Source organism: Cavia porcellus, unplaced genomic scaffold (genome assembly GCF_034190915.1).
Source record: "Cavia porcellus strain 051 isolate PalLab524CR breed Dunkin Hartley unplaced genomic scaffold, mCavPor4.1 scaffold_23, whole genome shotgun sequence".
Lineage (NCBI taxonomy): Eukaryota > Metazoa > Chordata > Mammalia > Rodentia > Caviidae > Cavia > Cavia porcellus.
Window position 1 is genome coordinate 34,009,248 of NW_026947506.1, and position 20,393 is coordinate 34,029,640.

Below are 20,393 nucleotides of genomic sequence, written 5' to 3' on the forward strand. Positions count from 1 at the left end.
AGTCCTGTAGGTAGAAGATCATTTTCTTAAAAAGGAGAAAAGTCAAGACCAAGCAAAGGAAAAGATGAATGAGGCAAGGTCTGGGAAGGTCCCATGCCCTCATCTGGTCTCTGTATATGCCCAGCCATGGAGGCTTAAGTTAACTCTAGTGTCCAGGGCTTTTCATGGAACATGAAACACTGGGGAATGATTGAGCTTAATCCCTTGTCTCCAAAAGTCAAAAGCTGGTGCAAATACCTTTGGCTGAAACCCCAATCCTCTAATCACATGAGTGTCTTTCCAACATAAGTATTTAGGGACACACTAGTCACCTCAGAAACACACACCCAGATGTGGTCAGGAGACCCACCATAAATAAAAAAGACAATGTCACTCATCATGCTATTTCAAGGCATAGAATTCCATCTTAGACCAGCTAAATTCTTTCTCAGACCAGCAGTCTTATTTGAATATCCAAGGTAATATTTTTTAAAATACAGTGAATGCTTAAAATGTTTTAAGTTATTACAGTAAAAGACACATCACAGTGAATTCCCTCAGAATACTTCTTGCTTTGAACACATTAATTCCATCACTCTTGCTACTTTCTGAAGCAGTTCTATAAGTTCTCTTTCATGAGTGTCTTTAGTTGTGCTTTAGTTTTGCTGTTTTAGTGTCCTGGGTTGATTCATATGTTTTCCTTTCATTATCATTTTGACTTTGAAAAAGAGCTAGAAGTTACATATTGCCAGGTCCAGATAAGGAGGTGGATGAGAATGCACCCGAGCCTTCCTTTCCATTAGATGTTACTTGATTGTAGAACAGCGTTCACCATATATATATTTTTGGCGGTACCCGGATTGAACTCATGGCTGCGCGCTTGCAAGGCAGCCACTTATGCCGCTGAGCTAAATCCCCAGCCCCACCTTATTTTTTTATCATACCTCATTAAGACAGTCATGAAAAAGGATTCCGAGAACTACTTCAGAAAGTGGCAAAAACGATGGGAGACGTGTATCTGAAGCAAAGAGGAGAATGTTAAGGAAGTTTAATGGCATTATGTCTTTTATTGTAATGCACATTTAAAAAGTCAAACATTCACTATATATTTATCCAAGTTTATCCTTGGTTTGTTGTCAGATATAGCTGTTTCATCCTTCATTTAGTTTCAGATAAAACCAGTTCATACTGACAGAAAAAGAGGAAATGGGACTTGGAAGAGTTAGGATAGAGATTTTTATCCTCGTGTTTCCTCTATATTGGTTTTTATTGGAATTCTAATGCAGTTTAGTTATTGGAAAGCTCAAAGAGAAATAATAACCCCTTTCTGATTTAAAACTTAATTCACAGTTAAGGGAAAAACAAGATAACATTCCAGGTTCAGGTTTATGCTTTACTGTGCTAATAATGTACAATGTAGTTGCCATCTACATGAGAAATATTGGTTAGTTTATAAATGGTATGCATGGGGTAGAGAGAGCTGTGTTTCATAGGTAGCTGGAAACAGAACAGCTTAATAAATTTCAAAGTATAATGAGTACATTTTTTAAATTAAAAATCTCAAATTTAATTATGACTTTTTCTGACCTATATAGCTCAGCAATAACTAATGTCCGAGAAAGACCTAAACTAGTTAGTGAATAAAACAGTACCCAATAATCCAACACTGCCTAGGAGCATTTATAGAAGGGGAAGCCATCTAGAATGTACCACAGGGCAGGTGCTACTCTCAGACCTGTGAGATAAATGTTTAAATGCTGAACTTGTGCAGTTCATGACTTCAAGGCTGCAAGATCATGGCTGGGACACACTACACTGTAGGGTTTGCAGCTGTCACCAGTAAATCCCAGTAACTTTTTTTATTAGGAATTTCTCTTTAGAATTTATTTGCTTTAATTGCATTTCCATTTTATTGCCTTGCTAATGTGTTATTTACCGTTTCCATGGGATTTTCTTTAGTGTTTTTACCACATTTCCTTTTAAGTGCATCCCCCAAACCCTCATTATCTACAAAAAACAGAATGACAATATAACCTCATGCTGTCAATAAATGAGGCAACTCAGTTTGTTTAGGAACACATATGGGCATTTTTGCTAGTAACTCCAAATGGCTATTGGGAAAACTTTCATATCGAATCATATTTGCCAGAGCTTTTCCTGTGCATATATGCTTTGCTGAATTCCCATTACCAGCTTCTGGTTATTTAAAAAAAAAATTGTTGACCAGATTTTCTCTATTAAATAATATACCATGTAAAAATGTGCACACATGCTGCCCCATTTAAATTGCGGTGGCATTAGTTGTTTTGTACCACAGGGATTCAATCAAATTATGTTCAGAAAACACAGTGACACCAAGAGTGATTGGATTGGACTTTGTTCCTTTTTAGGGAGAGGAGGTATGAGTCGTTTTTGGGTTTTCGGTGTATTTCAAGTCTGCTATTCCCAGGCCTCACACTAGGCCTCTCTGGCATAAGTACCCAGCCAGCCATCTGTCTGAAGTGTGTTTCCTCTCCTCACTTCCTTCATTCCAGTGAACTGCCCCACCCACCTCAGAACCTCCTGGCCAGCCTGAGCCCCTCACACAGCCATGCCGTGGTGCTTTCCTGGGTCCGGCCCTTCGATGGGAACAGTCCTGTTCTTCACTACATTGTGGAGCTGTCTGAAAACAGTGAGTAATAGAACAGAAATATTGCTTTCAACGGTCATGAGATTTCCTCTTGAGCTTGTGATGTCTTAAGCTTCACTGCTTAGAACTGTCCAAACCTACAACCACTGGAGAAATATCACAATGCCTTATGGATTGCTCGCACTTAAGGAAAGGGGAAGGCAACATGTGCTGGGACAAGGACAGGAAGCATTGTTAGAGAGCTCCTGTAAGGATTTGGGTGTGAGAATAACAGAGTGCACTTGGGAAGGAGCAAGGGTGCCTCTTACAGGGCTGATTGAGAGTTCATATCAACAATGGTGCACATCTTTGGGATTTCTTTCTGGTATAGACATGGTGCCAAGTATTGATCAGACCTGTTCATCCTCACTGCCTAAACCTCTGATCAGTTCCTATTTTAGACAGCTCCTTCCTGAGTTACCCAGCAATCTGGCTTTTCTCCTGCCTGCTGGCCGCCCCTGCTTCTGCCCCTCTGCTGGTCCATGGCATGCTCTATAAGCTTGCAAGCTTCTCCTACTTTCCCAGCATGTCCTCTTGAGAAACCTCCTGTGTCCCTGTGACATGATGGCCACTTTTCCCTTGGTGACACATGTGCCTCTTTTTGATCCAGACCTCCAGCCATGAAGTCCTGTGATAGGACATTCTTACCCAGTGGTCACAAAGACATCATAAACTTAAGATTTAAAACTATTATCTAAAGCTTTTAACCCTGACTTTGTTCTCCTCACTCTACTGCAGCTGTTCCATCCTGTTACCAGAATTCTTCATTTCTGTACTATAACCAGAGCCAGGAGCCCTTTGCCCTCTGCCCCACCTAGCATCTTACTACAGAGATAGTCTTAGAGTCCTTCTTTTGTGTTCTACATCAAAATCTTCTCCCTTTGTTCTCCAGACCATTGTTTCTTATGGGGAAGGGGTATATATAATTATTTATGTATTTAAAATATCCTTCAAGAACATAAGTTTTACTGAGAGCATATTGGCTGTGTGGTCTGTGATTGTGACAGGTGCAGAGCCACTGGGCATCTGTCTCCCTGAGATCAAGAACTGGGTTCTACTCACCTTTGTGTACCTGGCCCCTAGCACTTAGTAGGTATTCAACGAATGAACTAACAAGAATCTCTCTGATATAGCCCCCATGACAAACTCTAAATTACAATGCTAGACCATTTTTCAATAGAAAATGTTCTACTTTCCCCAGTTTATATCAAATAAGGTATTATGCAAAATACCACTCAACCTATTTTCTCAACAGATCACATGACTCATTCTTTCAAGAAGTCAGACATTTTGCCTAAGTCAGAGACAGTTTTTATGTGTGATCATTCACCTCTCCACTTACTCATCTACCCACCTATTCATCCATTCACCCATCTGTCGCTCAATAAGGTGGATGGGTCACTTGATCTATGCCAGGCAGTCTGTGGAGTGCAGTACTGCAGAGATTAAATGATCAGCCTCAACTGTGAAAGGCAAAGAGGTAGATCCCTCAGGGTCTGTGCCACTATTTTTTGTACTTGTGGTACAGGAGATGGACCTCAGGGCCTTGCAAAAGCTATGAAAGTACTCCACCACTGAGCTGCACCCCCAGTCCAGGTGTCACTACTCTTTGGTGCTTGCCACATGTTGGACATCCTGTAAGTGTTCAGTTTGCTTCATTTCACTGAAAAAGGAGCAACGATATTATTGGTTCTCAGAAGCCTCTGAGTCTCCTGATGAGATCTGTCATGGAACTGGATGACATGCCAGCTGTTTTGCCTTTAGAGGCTTTAATTCAGGAGTCGTTACACAAAGAGTTGAGTATGGAAGAGATGATTGTCTCTTGGCTATCCTTGATGTCAATAGTATAAGTCTGTAGCCTTGGCTAAAATGGTACATGCTTCTGCCAATTGGTGCATTGTATGCCTTCCTGATATGGCAAATAGAAGGTCTGATCCATCATTGGAGCCAATGATCAGGTTTTTATTTTTATTAGGAATGAGTATCCTTAAGAAGCAACTGAACATGCTGGTTAATTATAGCCAGCAAGAATAGCTTAGCAGCAAGTATACTAAAATGAAAATTGCATTTAGCCTACACTCAGCTTTGCAAGTGGACAGTGCTAAATAACCACATCTAGCAGTCTGTCCGCCCAGTTACTTAGGGAGTCTCTGTGGCCAGCTTCTCCTTCTGGCAGAAGGAGATGTTATTCTCCTGGAAACCATGGATCCTGCAGGGACCAAAAGGACATAGGTTAATGACTGAGGCTGGTGCTTCATAACACCTCCCCTCACAACATTCCCAGCACCACAGAAAGAAGGGCCTCTTTGGAGCTTTATAGAACAGAATTCTGGAGCTTCAGTTGAGCATTTATCCATGCTCTTGACTAGAGTAGAAACCCTGTGTTCTATTGTTTGACCTTCTCTCTGTTGGTGTCCTGTGGTTTGCTCTCTGAAGTTTGATGGTTCTTTTGTCCCAGGTGCCTCTTAGTGAATTGAAGGCACAGGGAGGGACTGCTATAACCTAGAGCCCCATGCAAGGTACCTGATGGGTGGGCTAAGAAATGCAGAGAGTCAGGCCAAATGGCAGTGGGAATCCTGAGTGATACATTAAGATACTGCAGGGATTTTTCATGGTTTGATAGCCAGGACCCTAGAAAGAGTATGAAAACTCTGTTGAGTTATGATAGCATTTGTCCCACTCTCTAAAACATTTGTAGTTGTAGTTAAGAATGAACTTTCTTTAGTTTTATGATGACCACAAAGAAGGGAAAACTGTCAGGAAAAAATTGCTGAAGAAACTTTGAAATGAACCTGTAATGGCTTGTATCTAGAAGTCCCCCCCCCCAGCCTCATGCACTCATAGATGGGGATTAGGATGTGATACCAGGATTAAGGATGTAATGCTGGGATTTATGGGATGGATAAGGGAAGCCCACCCTGGATGTGGTTGGCATCACCCAAAAGTCTGGAAGCCTGAATGGGATAAAAAGGAGAGGCAGGCCCGCTGTTGCTGCTGTTGCTGTTGCTACTGCTGCAACTACTACTTACTGCTTAATTCTGCTTGATGCCTCCTGTTTGCCCTGTCATAAACTCTTTCTCTTCTATGATACCCCCTGCCTGAGAGCCAGCCAACAAGGGATTGAAAGCTCTACAAGCCATGAGCTAAAATAAACCTTTCCTACTTTAACCTGTGAATGTTGGGTATTGTTTTAAACAGTGAGAAAAGTAACAAGGACAAAATCCAGAACAGATTTTTGGTTATCTCATCTAGTATCCATCCAATTATCTGATTTCTTAAGCCTGCATTTTTCATTGTCTTTGGACCATCTACAACTCTGTAAATTATAGAAACCTTACTTAACAGTAATACAGATAATTCTTGTCCATAGGAATGCAAGTAGATGCAATAAATTTTACCCTGTAGAATATAAAAGTGTAATTGAATGTTGACCAGTGTGCATCTATTTGTAAATTCATTTTAGCATCATCAACAGATGTGTGTTTTTTGAATTCTCCTTTGCTACAATTGTAACATCTTACTGGTTCCCTCATAAATTACTAAGAAAACTGAAATTGTTGGTACCTGTTCATTTTGTATTTCTATAACAGTACTGATTTTCCTTTTCATAAATTTATCCTGAATGAATGCATTTGTATCATACTGTTAGGTCTGAGAAGGGGAGGATGGGGAAGGAAGGAAGGAGTGGAGTGGAAAGGGAAAGAGGACCGTGAAAGGAGTGGTGGAAAGGAGTATAAAATATAAGTAACCTTTATTTCGGGAATGCGGGGAGAGACCCCTCCCCGGCCCCGGGGCGCAGCATCTCCACCCCGGGGCCGGCGGTCTCTCTCTGGAACACACTCTCCCTTTCTTCTTCTTCTTCTTCTCTCGAACACGTGGAGTGAGGCCCATAAGTAGCCTCTGTCTGGGGTGGACCCCAAGGGGCATTAGGGATGCACAGGTATTTTATTGGCACACGTTTGGCGCCAGGGACAGGTTCTTAGGGATGGGGGTATAGGGTTACAGGTAAATCTATAGGGGCGGGGGAGGCAGGAGCCCCCTAACTTGGCTGAGGCTTTTCCTGGTTAAAGTGTCCGGTCTGGGCCAGCAACTCTTTCATATCCCATCTGATGATTATTAGGAAAAGGGGCGAAGATTTCTCTCTGTAACTACTTCCTGCTGGCTGAGGGCGCTGTATTGGGGTCTAGGGGAGTCGACGGGATGATTCCCAGGTAGACGCTGATGTTAGGTGTTTTAGCCAGGGCAACTTCACTGGTGAATGTATGTATGTTAGACTGGAAAAAACAAAGAGACAAGATGTTATGAGGAGACATGACACTGTCATATTTATGGACCCAAGTGAGGTAGAGGGAAAGGTGTCTTTGATTTAGACCTGTTATTCTATCAGGATGACATTGAGGTGGCAAGGCAGAATTCTGAAAAATTAAACATGGGATTAGGAGGAGTGAAGTTATGAGAGGTGTTTACTCCCCCATATGAAAGCATAAAAGTTAAAAGGTAGGTAGGTAAGGCTTATCTCTGATATATATGACGTTGGAGTCTGTAGGCAATCCTGTTAGAGAGTCCTGATACAGAAATGATCATTAATAGAATGTAAGAAATTAAGAATCAAACTGGACAACAAAACATGACAACCTGTGAGTCATAAGGCAGAGATGAGTATCAAAAGGATGGTTAGATCTAGGGCCTGAGTGATGTGAAACCAGAATGGCAGTTTAAAAGGGAATAAAAGCATTTTAAGATTTAGGACTGTGACCTGTATAAAGATAGGCCCTGTTTGTAACTGGCATAGGTTGACCTTTAATACTCCATGAGACATTGAGGATTTATTAGCCTAACAACTCAGTAAGAACTCTGTATATGTGGTCTCTTATGTCCACGAATATAGAGAGTGTCTTACCTTGAGAGTTTTAGTGGAACTTGGACTCTGAGACAGACACCCACAAAGGGGGCTGCTGGCCCTGAGTCTTCTCAGTCTTCAGCAGCGATTTTCTGTTGGTGACAAATCTGGCAGTGTCGACATTTCCTGTGAGGGCTAGAACTTAGGATGACTTACCCACTCTCTGGTGGCTAGGACAGTCCAGCAGCCCTGGAGTAAGGTCTCAAAGAATGCCAGGATGGGGCATTTTGTTGCCCAATGTCTTCTGCTGCATTTGAGCATGGTCCATGGAGGGGCCAGGCAGCTCCACCTTGTGTAGGTTTACCTGTCTCAGAACTCCAAGTGTCACAAATGTTAAAAATATGAAAAAAACATATTAAGATCTCTATAAGGTTTGAAGGTCAAGTTTTGCCTTTTTGTTTGAGATTTGGACTACAGTAAAAGTTATCTGTAGAATTAAGTATGTAGGAGCTTAATATTGGCATTTAAGATTATAAGGCAGGCAGGCTGGTAAAATTATCAGGTGGCCAGTAATAGTGAATAAATGGTAGAAAAATTGTAAGAAAAAAATAGCCTCTCTTGAGGGGAACTGAATTGTAAAAAAGGTTTGGGCGGGCCGCGAGACTTTGGAAATGCGCAGTGTTTAAGGCAGCTTGAGATGCTGAGATAGCACCTGTAGGAAGAGAGCAGAGTTGTGCCTGGGACGGGATGAGCACCACCACACAGCAGGCGGGGAGGGGGGGGGCCTGAGATGGGCGGGGCGAATGCGGTGACATGGTAGGCGGGGCAGGCTGAGGTCCCACCCAGATGCCATCCGTTCCGTGCTAAGAGGGTGCAGGGAGCTGCAACTGTGTAAGGGGGTGGGGCTTGGAGGCCTGCAGTAGTGATCAGAGGTGGCGTGTGGCGCCTGGCGCCATGGAACTATGGCGGCCGTGGCACGTGCCTGGTGCATGTCCAGTGCCGTGGGGCGGCAGTGGCAGCCTGTGTGCCGGCGCCGCGGAGGGGCGGGCTGGCAAGGAACATGTAGAGTGGGCGGGGCGAACGCTAGCGGGGCAGCTGAGTTCCCACCCAGACGCTTACTATGACGCGCTAAGCGGCGCAGGGAAATGACGTATTTTTGCTGCGACTGCGTAAGGGGGTGGGGCTTGGAGGCCCATAGTAGTGGCCAGAAGTGACGCCTGGCGTCACAGACAGATGGCAGCTGCAGCTTGTGTCTGGCGCCCCGGAGGGGCGGGGCTGCGGCCAAGGCGGGGCAGAGGCAGTGGCGGCGCGGTCAGGGGCATGGCCCACTGCGCGCGGGGCCCGTGCGTGGGGCGGGGCGAGGGCGGCACTGTGGCAGCGGGAGATGCACAGTGTGAAGCGGAGTGGGCTCTGCTCTGAAGGCTCACTGGCCGCACCGGGCCCGCGTGGGCTGTGAAAGTGACGGCTCCCAGGCGGCGATGGCGGGTGGGAGGGCATGGCGCAGGGATGCGGCGGCAGGCGCGGGGCGCGTGGGCTGCTGCGCGTGGGGCCGCGGCGCGGATAGTCTTGCGGGTATTTGCCAGAGGCGGAAATGATCGGCTCAAATGAGCCGGTGCAGCATGGAACAGGCTGGGTGAGAGGCCGAAACTGTGGGGCCCACAGAATTGGAACACGATGTGAGAGCGAAAAAAAAAGCTGTTTAAAATCTAGAGCAGTTTTATGTGAATCTCTTATTGTCTGGTCTCATTTAAATCTTGGCAGAAAGGCGGTGGCAGGGGTGGGTTGGCGCGCACTGGGAAACAAAGGGAGCTATAACGCGGTGGGAGGGGGGAGGGAGAGGAGCTGGGCATGGGCAGGCCGGGCCGGGTACGTGATTATGGGAAGGGCCCGGCTCGCGGCTAGAGTCACCATGTCGGCCCCCCAGGGGCCCGCTAGTGGCCCCCCCACCCGCCTTCGACGCTGCACCGCCTCTGGAGCGGGAACAATGGGCGTGCGGGACGGGGGGGGGGGGGGGGGGGGGCTGGGAAACAAAGAGCCTGTTTTAGTGGCTGTCTCCCGGGAGTTACTCACCTGGTGGGTGTTGGTTGAGAAACAGCAGTGGAGGATAGGATTTGTGAGTGTAGAAGTGAAGAATCTTGAACAGCAGGGGACCAAAAAAACTGGGAAAATCAGTCTCTCACCTGCTGTTGAGTCACGGGCACCATCTCTTAGGTCTGAGAAGGGGAGGATGGGGAAGGAAGGAAGGAGTGGAGTGGAAAGGGAAAGAGGACCGTGAAAGGAGTGGTGGAAAGGAGTATAAAATATAAGTAACCTTTATTTCGGGAATGCGGGGAGAGACCCCCCCCCCCCGGCCCCAGGGCGCAGCATCTCCACCCCGGGGCCGGCGGTCTCTCTCTGGAACACACTCTCCCTTTCTTCTTCTTCTTCTTCTTCTTCTCTCCCTTTCTTCTTCTTCTTCTTCTTCTTCTTCTTCTTCTTCTTCTTCTTCTTCTTCTTCTTTTTCTTTCTTCTTTCTTCTTTCTTCTTTCTTCTTCTTCTTCCTCTCGAACACGTGGAGTGAGGCCCATAAGTAGCCTCTGTCTGGGGTGGACCCCAAGGGGCATTAGGGATGCACAGGTATTTTATTGGCACACGTTTGGCACCAGGGACAGGTTCTTAGGGATGGGGGTATAGGGTTACAGGTAAATCTATAGGGGCGGGGGAGGCAGGAGCCCCCTAACTTGGCTGAGGCTTTTCCTGGTTAAAGTGTCCGGTCTGGGCCAGCAACTCTTTCAATACATTATTGTAAACCCAAATATCAAGATCAGTTATCCAACTATTGTAATCCTCTGTCTAGTTTTCTTCACAATCCAAAAAGTTATATTTGTAAGGGATTTAGCTCTGCGGCATAAGTGTCTGCCTTGCAAGCAGGCAGTCGTGAGTTCAATCCCCAGTACCGATAAAAAGGAAAGAGACATAAATAAATAAATAAATAAATAAAAAAGTAATCCCATTGAGATGTTATTGGAATCCAAGCAAGTTAATTCCTATTTACCACCACCAATGCAACCTACAGTGAGAGTAAAAACACCATGACATATTCCAAGTTAAGGGCAGCCAACGGGTCCTAAGTCCAATCCTGGTGAGAACATGCGGACAAAGGCCTCCATCCTTGGCCTCTCCTAGCGTTTATTATCTTGTCAGGAAGGAGATGGCTCAGGGATGAGTGATAATGAGGATGGTAGGAATTATGTGAGTAACTTGAGCTTGCTGAAGGTGCAAGATTGGCATCCTGTAAATTGCAGAGATAAAGATATGCAGAAGGATCAATTTACATAACCAATTAAAGTAGCAGTGGAATTGTTTTGGGGGGGCTATTGCTTTGGTTTCTGATACGCAAACTCTTGTGCCCTGGGGAGTCATAGCCTCCCATCTTGAGGCTCATACCCAGTTAACAGTCCCAGAGCTGTTTGCTCTAACATCTTGGGTGCTCAATCTTGTATAGTGGAGAACACTATGGGAGGAAACAAGGATGTCTGATGGCTATAGATTTTGCGTATCAGCACCTCGGCTAGCCTTATTTGCAAAGGTCAAAGCCAATTGAAGAGAGAAGGAAATAACCTAGTCAGCCTTTTACATATCAGTATGAGGAAATGAATCTCCAAGTAATCAAAGCCACAATAATTGTTTGGATTCAAAGGGAGTCAGTGGAGTTGTCTCCCACAACACATTGTTAGAAATGCAAATACTGATATACAAATACTCATCTAAATTAGAGATGGAAACCACTCTTGTCTCCTTCACCATTCCCTTTCCTCATAAATGTATCAATGAATTCTGTTGGTTTTACTTGTAAGTTTAATCTAGCTCTTTGTCTTTCTTGGTTCTCTGACTATTGATGCTCATCAGTTCCCAGTCCATTGTGCTGCTCTGGGGATGTGTCCTCCACAACAACTCATTTACTGACTCTCAGGGATAATGACATAAAGTACACAGCTGGCCCAGTCACTCTCTGCCTGAACTGTTCAGTGCTCTCTGCAGAGGCGGCCTCAGGGGTAATGGGCAGCAAGCCTGGAGTTCCCCCATCATTGCTTTGGAGTTCCCCCGAAGAGTGCCTTCCATCTACCACAGCTGGGAGCTAGTTACTGCCCACCTACAACCAGATTGGTAATCTAATTCTGTCTTGTATAAAACTTCTCATAGTGTAAGGAGTAAAGTCCAGGCTTATTAGCATAGCAAATTGCACCGTGCCTCATCTGACTGCTGCTTGCCTCTCCAGGTTTATCATATTCATCACTTTGCTTGTTGTGGACATTGCCCATAGTTCCCCAACCATAGCAGTTATTTAGAACATGGCATGTCTGAAAACTCTTTTCTGACCTTCTGCATTGGTCTGGTTGACTCCTACTTAGCATCTGCCCTCAAATGTTACCCTGGTCTTGAGCACTGTCCTGTCTCCCAACGCAGTCAATCCCATCTCAGCCAAAAGTGCAAGAGGCCCAAGCCTATCTCCTTCACTACAAGGCCCTGTGCCCAGTTCCACCTCTAGGAAGCGCAGCTCCCATCTATCCTCTAGGAGGTGCTGTCTGGTCACCTCTGAGAGGCGCTGTCCTTGGTGCTGTAGAAATGGCGAACTTTAGAGCTTTCAATGTTACACAGTCCACTGCGGCACGTGTGTTGTAGGTTCACTAACACTGCGTGGTGTCAAGTTACAATAAACCCTTAGGGCATCAGCAAAGGCAGGATAGAAACTCTAATAAGACTATCTAGAAGGACACTATTTTATACTCTCCCTACCTTAAATTTGCAAAGATAGTCTTCCATCAGGAAGGATTTTGGTTCTAAGGTTCAGATGTTCTGGTAGTTATTTGAGTTTGCACTGCTGTGATTATGATATACTGTTGAACACATTTTTCCGAGTTACTTGACTAGTCACCCTTTCTCTGCAAATTCCTTTCCACTACTCTTTTATCCAGGCCATAGGGTGTTTTTTTTTTTGGGGGGGTACATTTGTGGCAAGTATTTTTTCAATTTGCTTTCTTATCCTTAATTTTTGTACATTCTTTTTTATGTGGAAAAGTATTTGATTCCTATGTAGTTATATATATTGATAGTTTCCTTTACAGTACTTTTGTGTTTGGGTATTATGACTGTATCAAACATAAAATGAATAGCATAGATTTTCACCTCTTAAAAAATTTAATTTTTATTATATTTAACTTTAATTCATCTGGAACTTAGATGTAATGTGTATTATAATATATGATTTTTTAAAAAATTTCCTCTAAATGATCTCATTTTCCTAGCATGGTAAATAATCCATTTATTTATGATGTTTCTTTTTTTATATACCAAAGGAATCTGTTAATTAAAAAGCCTGAGGTTTATTTAGTTCCATTGATTCACCATCTGATTTTTTTTGAGACAGTGTCTTATTATGCATTACAGGCTGGCCTTGAACTCACTATGTGACCCAGGCTGGCCTTGAATTTGTAGTGATTTTCCTGCCTTAACCTCCCAAGTGATGGTATTACAGGTATGTGCCACTACGCTGAGCATCGTCTGATTTTCTACTACCAGTTTTATAGAATTATAATTGTCTTAGTTCCAAAATATGTTTTGATAATTGATATATAGCAAGTTCCTTCATCTTTTCAAAATTTATTATTTTCTTTCCACTGTTTATTTTTTTCAGTAAAAAATTAGAACTATTTTTTGAAGTTGCAAAAATAGTCCACTGAGAGGTATGTGTAGTGGTACACACTTACAATCCTAGCACTTAGGAGGCTGAAGAAGGAGAATCTCCATGAGTTTAAGGCCAGCTGGGTTATGTAGTGAACTCAGAGCCAGCCTAAACCGCATAGTAAGACCTTGTCTCAAAAAAAGAAAAGCAAAATGTAGTCCCACTGAGTTTTTAGTCAAAGTAAACCTGTTTTAAAAGAACAAACTTCTTAGTAATTCTGTCTTTCCATCCAGAAGATACGTGTTTCCATTCATATTCATGTCTCTTTGTATTGTTTAGTGGTTTGAATATTCAAGTTCATGGGGTCCATATATTTTTGTTAAAATTGCCTTAAGATTTTGTCTCACTCTATTGTAAATAGAATTTTACTCATTTCACTCTAAATACTTATTGTTGGAACACAGGAAAGCTACTGATGTTTAAGTGTTTGTTTTTCACTCAAACACTTTCCATAGTCTAATGACTTTTCTGTTGATCCTCTTGGTTTTCAAAGTAGATGATCATATCTTCTCTAAATAATGAAAATTTATTTTTCTTTTTTTGTTTCTTATCATCCTGGGTTGTCAGAATAATTTTAAATAATAATTAGTGTGGTAGTATCTCTTGTTGCTTTTCCTCTGATCTCAGTAGAATATCTGCCAGGATTGCATTGTCCTGTACAATATTGATTTTTTGTTATTTATTGAGGTATAATTTGCATAGCATAAACTACAGATATCTTAAGTGAGTTTTGCAAATACATGTATCCGTATACTCCATGCTTCAAACAAGAAGCAAATCTTTTTCAGTCTTCTAGAACATTCACTGTGTCCCTGTCCAGTCATTCTTCCTACTTCAGAGGCAAGTGCTTCTCTGAATTCCATCACCACAGGTTGGTTTTACCTGTTTTTTATGTAAGTGAATAAAATATTGATTTGGAAAAGCAATTTTTTAGCACATAATACATTCCTCCCATTTCAAACTCTTAGGATTTTAAAAATCATGTAGAGAAATTTGTTATTTCTAAGAAAATTATTCTTAAAATAACTACATATTACATTTGGGAGTACCCATAATTTGCACAGGAGAATTCATTGTGAGTGTGTTCTTCAGGTTCCTGGCTCCCACATGAACTCCCTGAGCCTCCCTTCTAGAGAGATGTCAGGACAGACTGATGCTCTGAGGGACTCAATCTCTATCCATGGCTCCAGCCATGGCTTCCCAACACTCCAGCCTAGAATCAGCATGTTTTCTTTAATTCAGATAAAAACATTGTCTTCTGGAAATTGAGAGTTAATATCATGTCTTCATCTTTTTAAACAATGTACCAGAAGAAGCATCCAGTGTGAAGACTGTTTCTGCATCTTTTACATGAATTCTGGTCATCTGTGCTCCACACAGCCAATGTCTCTGCTGGAAAAAGTAGGAATTTCCTTTGAACTCTGCCCTTCAACATGTTTCTTTTTCTTTTGGTTGCCAGGAAGCCCAGTGCTTAACTGAGCCCCTAACAAAATTATCTAAGCCAATCCCAGTGTTTAGCACATGATTTTGAATTTATTTTTATTTTACTATCCAATTGTATGCACATTTTCATTTTAGAAAATCTTTAAGTCTTTAAAAGTAGGAGACTGCAGTTGGGTATGACAGCATATCCCTGTAATCCTAGCACTCTGGGAAGCTGAGGCAGGCGGACTGCGAGCTTGAGCCCAGCTTGGGCAACTTATCAATTTAACAAACAGATAAAAATTAAGAGATCTCTTTTTCTACACACACACACACACACACACACACACACACACACACATACACACATGCTGGCACACACACTGTGTAATACATAAACATTTTTAAGAGCAGCCTCAGAGGAAACCAAAGTCTTTATTTTCTTCTTACCCACCCACTAGTGGCATATAATCTGGTGATTTAAGGCAAATGTACTAATCATGTAGTCACTTCTATCTGTGAGCATTACTCACAGGGAGCTACACAGATACAGTGTGTCATTAATTTGAAAGACAGAAAAGAACACATTCAAAAATGAACACCAAATCCAAGAACACAATAGGTGGCCTAAAAAGCTAGTAAACAAACAGTTTCAGGGCAGTCCTGAGAACCAGACCTTCAGGGGGTTAAGGAAGCTATCCTTGAGCTAAATGTAGGAAAGATAGGATGTGGATGGTTACCATTCTCATGGGGTGCACAGGCTGGGGAGGCCTGGCTGCAAGACAGTGTGTTGGGTGTCTGGGACATGACCAGTTTGGTGACTTGTATTTATATGTCTCTCCAAAGCCCCATGTGCTCATAGGTGGGGCTTTTGGGATGTGCCTGCATATAGGATATGTGAATGTGTGTTAAGTATGTATAAATGTAGATTATGGGTATGATAATTAGATTCATCCTCCTATTGGTTTAGATTGTTCTGGGTATGGACAATGGGAAGCCTCGCCTTTGGTGTGAATGATGCCAATAAGTAGGCTTGTAGCCCAGATGGAATATAAAGAAAAAAGAAGGAAGGCAGATTTGCTGCCTTCCTGCCTACCCTGCCATAGACTGTTTCTCCTCTGGCACGGTGCCTTAGAACCAACCGTTTACTGAAACCTCTTCAAACTGTGAATTAAAATCAATTTTTCCTCCTCTAACTTTGGTTGTCAGATATTTTGTTCCAGTGATGAGAAAGTAACTAAGATACTCTGGCATGTGAGTTCACAAGTGCAGAAGGTTCTCTGGGACAGGAGAAACTGTAGGCAGGGCTGAAATGATCCATTCTACAAACACAAAAAATTCTGTGTAATAATGCATTTTAAAGTACACAGTAATGGACGCTGATTGCAACTAGAGAAATGCTAGCAGACATACAAAGGAAGAGTTTCCAACATGCCATTAAGGTATGTTGCTGGCAGCTGAGCCTGTATCCTTTGCTGAAAAGGGAAACCTGAGAGAAATACTGAGGGACTGAAATGCTGGGCCAAAGTCCCGTAAACCAGAGAGCCTCACAGGGCTACTGAGTAAGGGAATGTGCATGGAAACAGCCTGGCAGCGGTATACAGAAAACAGTGTGAGACTCAAGGTTTGGGGAGGGGATGCTGAAGACCATGTAGGACCATTGCCCATTCTTGAGTTGCTGATTGATTTTTTTCCTCAGGTGGACCAAAGAGAACTAGGAACTGCAGGCCTGGCCCTGAGAAGCACTGGTCTGTGATCAGAGCACTGATTAGCCTGCCAGGAGCTGTACACTTGAGTTAATGTCCTGGGCTTCCAGTAGCAATATCCTAAGGCAGTTTTTCCCCCCTCAAGTATGGAACATTCTAGTGTCACAGTGGTCTGCTCTGTTTTGTATCCATCTATCCCTGCCTTCTGAAGCCTGGTTAGTTATATCAGCTGCCAAGACCAGCTTCAGGAGAACATCCTCCCAAGCCCCCTGCCCGGCATCTTTGAGGGAGAGGGCTCTCCCTGCAACAAAGAATTTCTAGGCTTGTGGCTCACTTCTGTCTTCTGATGCCACAGGTATCTTTTCATGTGCAATCCTGCCGCTGTCGTGTGCAGCGCACTCCATGAGCTCATTTGCTCTGGTATCAAATCCGCTCCCAACTGTCACCACACAATATGTTAAACATCTTCATCCACATCTGCTATTATGCACTTAAAAGCTGATGGGCTTTGTGCTGTTTTGCTTGCAAAAGCGGCAGAGACTTTCTTCTGTGTGCTTCACATCACTTCAATGCTGTCTTTGAAACACATTGCACACAAGTATTTTCTGATAGCCTCGGAGTTGTTAGGGAGTACTTCATGTTTTAGCTCATTTTCCTTTGTGATTTTGCATATTGAGCCTTGCATTAATAACATTTGCTCCCATTTTAAAATGCACCCAGGGAGACAATGCCTGTCACAGGCATTTGTAAAGGGAAGACAGTCATCATGGTATGAGCTGAGGAAGGGCTGGGTAAGTTCTTTGGATCTCACTCTCAGTTAGGTTCCTACTCTAAAGCGAGATGAGGAGGGGACAGACTCCAGCATGGACCCCACATCCTCTGTTGTAATCACCTCCTGGAAGACTCTGCCCAAGCCTATCCTGCAGACTGACATAATCTTCCAAAAATGTTTGTCTGTGGTGACCACTCAGTAAGACCAGAGTAGACCCACAGACTGTGGTCCCTACGGCTGGTCCCCACCTTCCATCCAAGGACAGCCATTCACTCCAATAGCTTGCTACCCTTGGTTTAATCTAGCTGCAACCTGCTGCAGGTGTTACTCTGCCACCATCATGATGAGGCTTCCCACCAAGTCTGCTTTTCCCTAAACTTCAGATGTGTCCAGTTCCCTTTGCTCTTTGTGGTCAGGCCAGGCCCAAGCCTCTAGAGAACCACCCTTGATGTCCTCATCTACAGCTCTGAAGGCCACATTCCTTCATATTCACATAGCCTGTTCCTGGGTCACTTTGGCCATGTCCATTGCTGGTAAGTTTGATGCACTGCATTAAAACCTCAGTTCTCTGCTTCTTAACTTTTAAGCTACAAACTTGATACATTTTTAGCTGTAAGACTGTAGATTTTAGGTAAGAAATATCCATCTACTTCCTACTGCTTTGTCCTGCCTTTTCTAAGCCTCCTTTTTCTCAAGTATCCTCAGCAACATATGTCCTGTCCCTCCTGTGGTCTCAGTCTCATCTCTTTGGGTTGCCATGAGCAGATGTCTCACAAGTATGCTTTCATATATGAGTGTACACATTTATGTATGATGCCCTGGTAGAGTCACTCCACCCAAGGCCCTCACAGGTCCATTATAAGGGGATTGTCCATTCTGCAAATACTATAAGTCCATAGTCCCCTAAAAATCATGTTCCTTCCATTCCTTTAATAGTTTTAAAGCCTGAAGTATACAGAAAATACCATTTAACCTTTGTGGCAGTGGTTAATATTATACTTCTCTTTCAGTGCCAAGGCAGGTTTTCAGTAGGCTAGGAGCAAAGTTCTGAGCCGGGTGGTCTGTACGTAGGACTGGGCTCCAGCCTGGACAGGCTGGCTTTCAGCTGCCCCACTCAGTAAACTCTGCAGAGACTAGGACTGCATATCTCTAATCATGTAATGACTGTAATTTAGTGGCCCTTTAATGTAGTAAAGCAAGCATTATTCCTCCACCAGGCTAATCACAATAGCTCATCCAGCAGACCACTAACCATAGGTTGAAGTCTCCTAAAAACTTAAAGATAATCACACAAAGAACTTAACCATGGGAATACTTTTTTAAAATACCTGCACTGTGAGCCTGTACTTGTTTCATTTTTTTTCTTGTAATTTCTCAACTTTTGCTAAAGAGCTTATATTACTTTTTGTCATGTATATCATGTATAGATATACAAACGTACATACAAATGCATAAACAGAAAAATATCACATAAAATTTATCATTTCGTATGACTTTTATGGTGGGTCTAGAAGGCAGGTAGACAGTTCCTTGTATAATCCAGGTTTTGCATGGCTTATACAGTTTTGGAGCTTTCATTAAGAAAGACAGCACAAAATTGGAAGGGCCACTACTGAGACCTTGGCAAAGGCCATAACAGCCCAGAGGCCAAAAGTTTAAGGTCTTTTGCTCACACTTCTCTGGGGCTGATGTGAGCTACGTGCCCTACCAAAAGTGTATACATTGACTGCTACAGTGGCTTTTAGATCTCCATCCTTTATTGTTGCTCCCTTCCCAGAGGCAGGAGATCTCTAGCCATTGGGAACCTGTACCCCATCCTCCAGAGAGCCAGAATCCAAAACAAGCACACAGTTTCACTTGCTTTTGAACGGTTTTCAACTTCCAGCTACAAGAGGCTGGGGATACATATGCAGACTAAAATGTCCATATATGGTGTGTACAAACACATATCCCCATGTGCACTTGTACACTTGCAGGCACACACACACACACACACACACACACACACACACACACACACATCTACCTGTTAATTTCTTTTGCAAAGATCACAGAACTTTCCAGTACAGGTTCCACTGAGAGCCTAATAACTTTCCCCTCTCCTGCCTGGTTCCAGAACAGCCATTTTGCTCACAGGCCTTCTTTTTTTCTTATGAAAAAAAATTTTTAGAACAGTTTTAGGCTTACAGAATTATGGTGAAGGTAAAGTCTCCATGCAGCCCACAGCCATCTTCCTCTTTCATTAGTGTGACACATTTGCCACCCTAACAAAACCACATTGGTGCATCATCATGATCTGGAGTCTATGCTGACTCCAGATGTCCTCCATGTCTCCTGTCTTCTATCCTAGGATCCCTTTCAGGACTCATGTGACATTTAGTTATTGCATCTTCTCATCCTCCTCCTGAAGGACAATTTGTCAGACTTTCCTTATTTGTGAGACCTTGATGGTCTTGGGACAGGCCCAGTATTTTACAGAATGTTGTTTGACTGGGATAAGTCTGATGGTTCTCCCCTGAGTGGATTGGTTTGAAGGGAGACCAGGAAATAGCGCACCATCCTGAACTCACCCCATCAGTGGTACACACTGTTCATGTGACTCACCGTTGATGCTTTCAAACACAGAGAAGTTTAATCAGTGCCTTGGGCTAGCTCTCACTGTCTTGAATGTGTAGTGTCACCCTAAAAACATCAGTGTCCTGTCTGGTGTGTTGGTGCATGCCTATAATCCCAGCGTTCCGGGAGGCTAAGGCACGAAGTTCAAAAATTCAAAGCTAGCCTTGGCAATTCACCAGTTTAGTGAGAACCTGTCTCAAAAAATTAAAAAATGACTGAAGATGTAGCTGAGTGTGAAGGCCCTGGGTTCAATACATCCCTTGTCTAGAAAGACAGGCTAGTTGGTAGAAAAGATCCTCTGATTAACATCAGACTTTCTCTCTCAATGAAACTGAGAAGGCCTTTGTGAGCATTGGTCCAGGAGAATTGCTTAGCTTCTCCACCATCTCTGTGACCAAGCCCTAAATTTCCTAGTTTTTAATCCTCAGCAACAGTGAGACACATAACAGACACAACTGAGTTTATTCAGAAGTTTTACCCACTGCGTTAATGATAGAAGGAGAGACCATGAGCTTAAAACCAGCCATTTCTCCCGTGCAAGTGAAGACAGTCCCATCTACCCAGAGTCGGTGTGAAGGCTGGATGTGGATACACAGAGCCATCAACAGGACCACAGTGTGGCAGGTGCTTTTGCCAAACAGATGGGTGTTGAGTTCCTATTCTCTGTT

General features: G+C 43.4%; 1 protein-coding gene across 2 annotated transcripts in view; it reads left to right on the top strand.

The window, feature by feature from the left end:
- Positions 1-20,393, top strand: part of Sdk1 (sidekick cell adhesion molecule 1) — an 892,505-nt gene that overhangs the window by 673,777 nt on the left and 198,335 nt on the right. For both annotated transcript variants that reach the window (XM_063234098.1, XM_063234100.1), the window contains one exon: positions 2,514-2,650. In XM_063234098.1, coding sequence (XP_063090168.1) covers positions 2,514-2,650 — 137 coding nt within the window. The remainder of the gene's footprint in view (positions 1-2,513; positions 2,651-20,393) is intronic.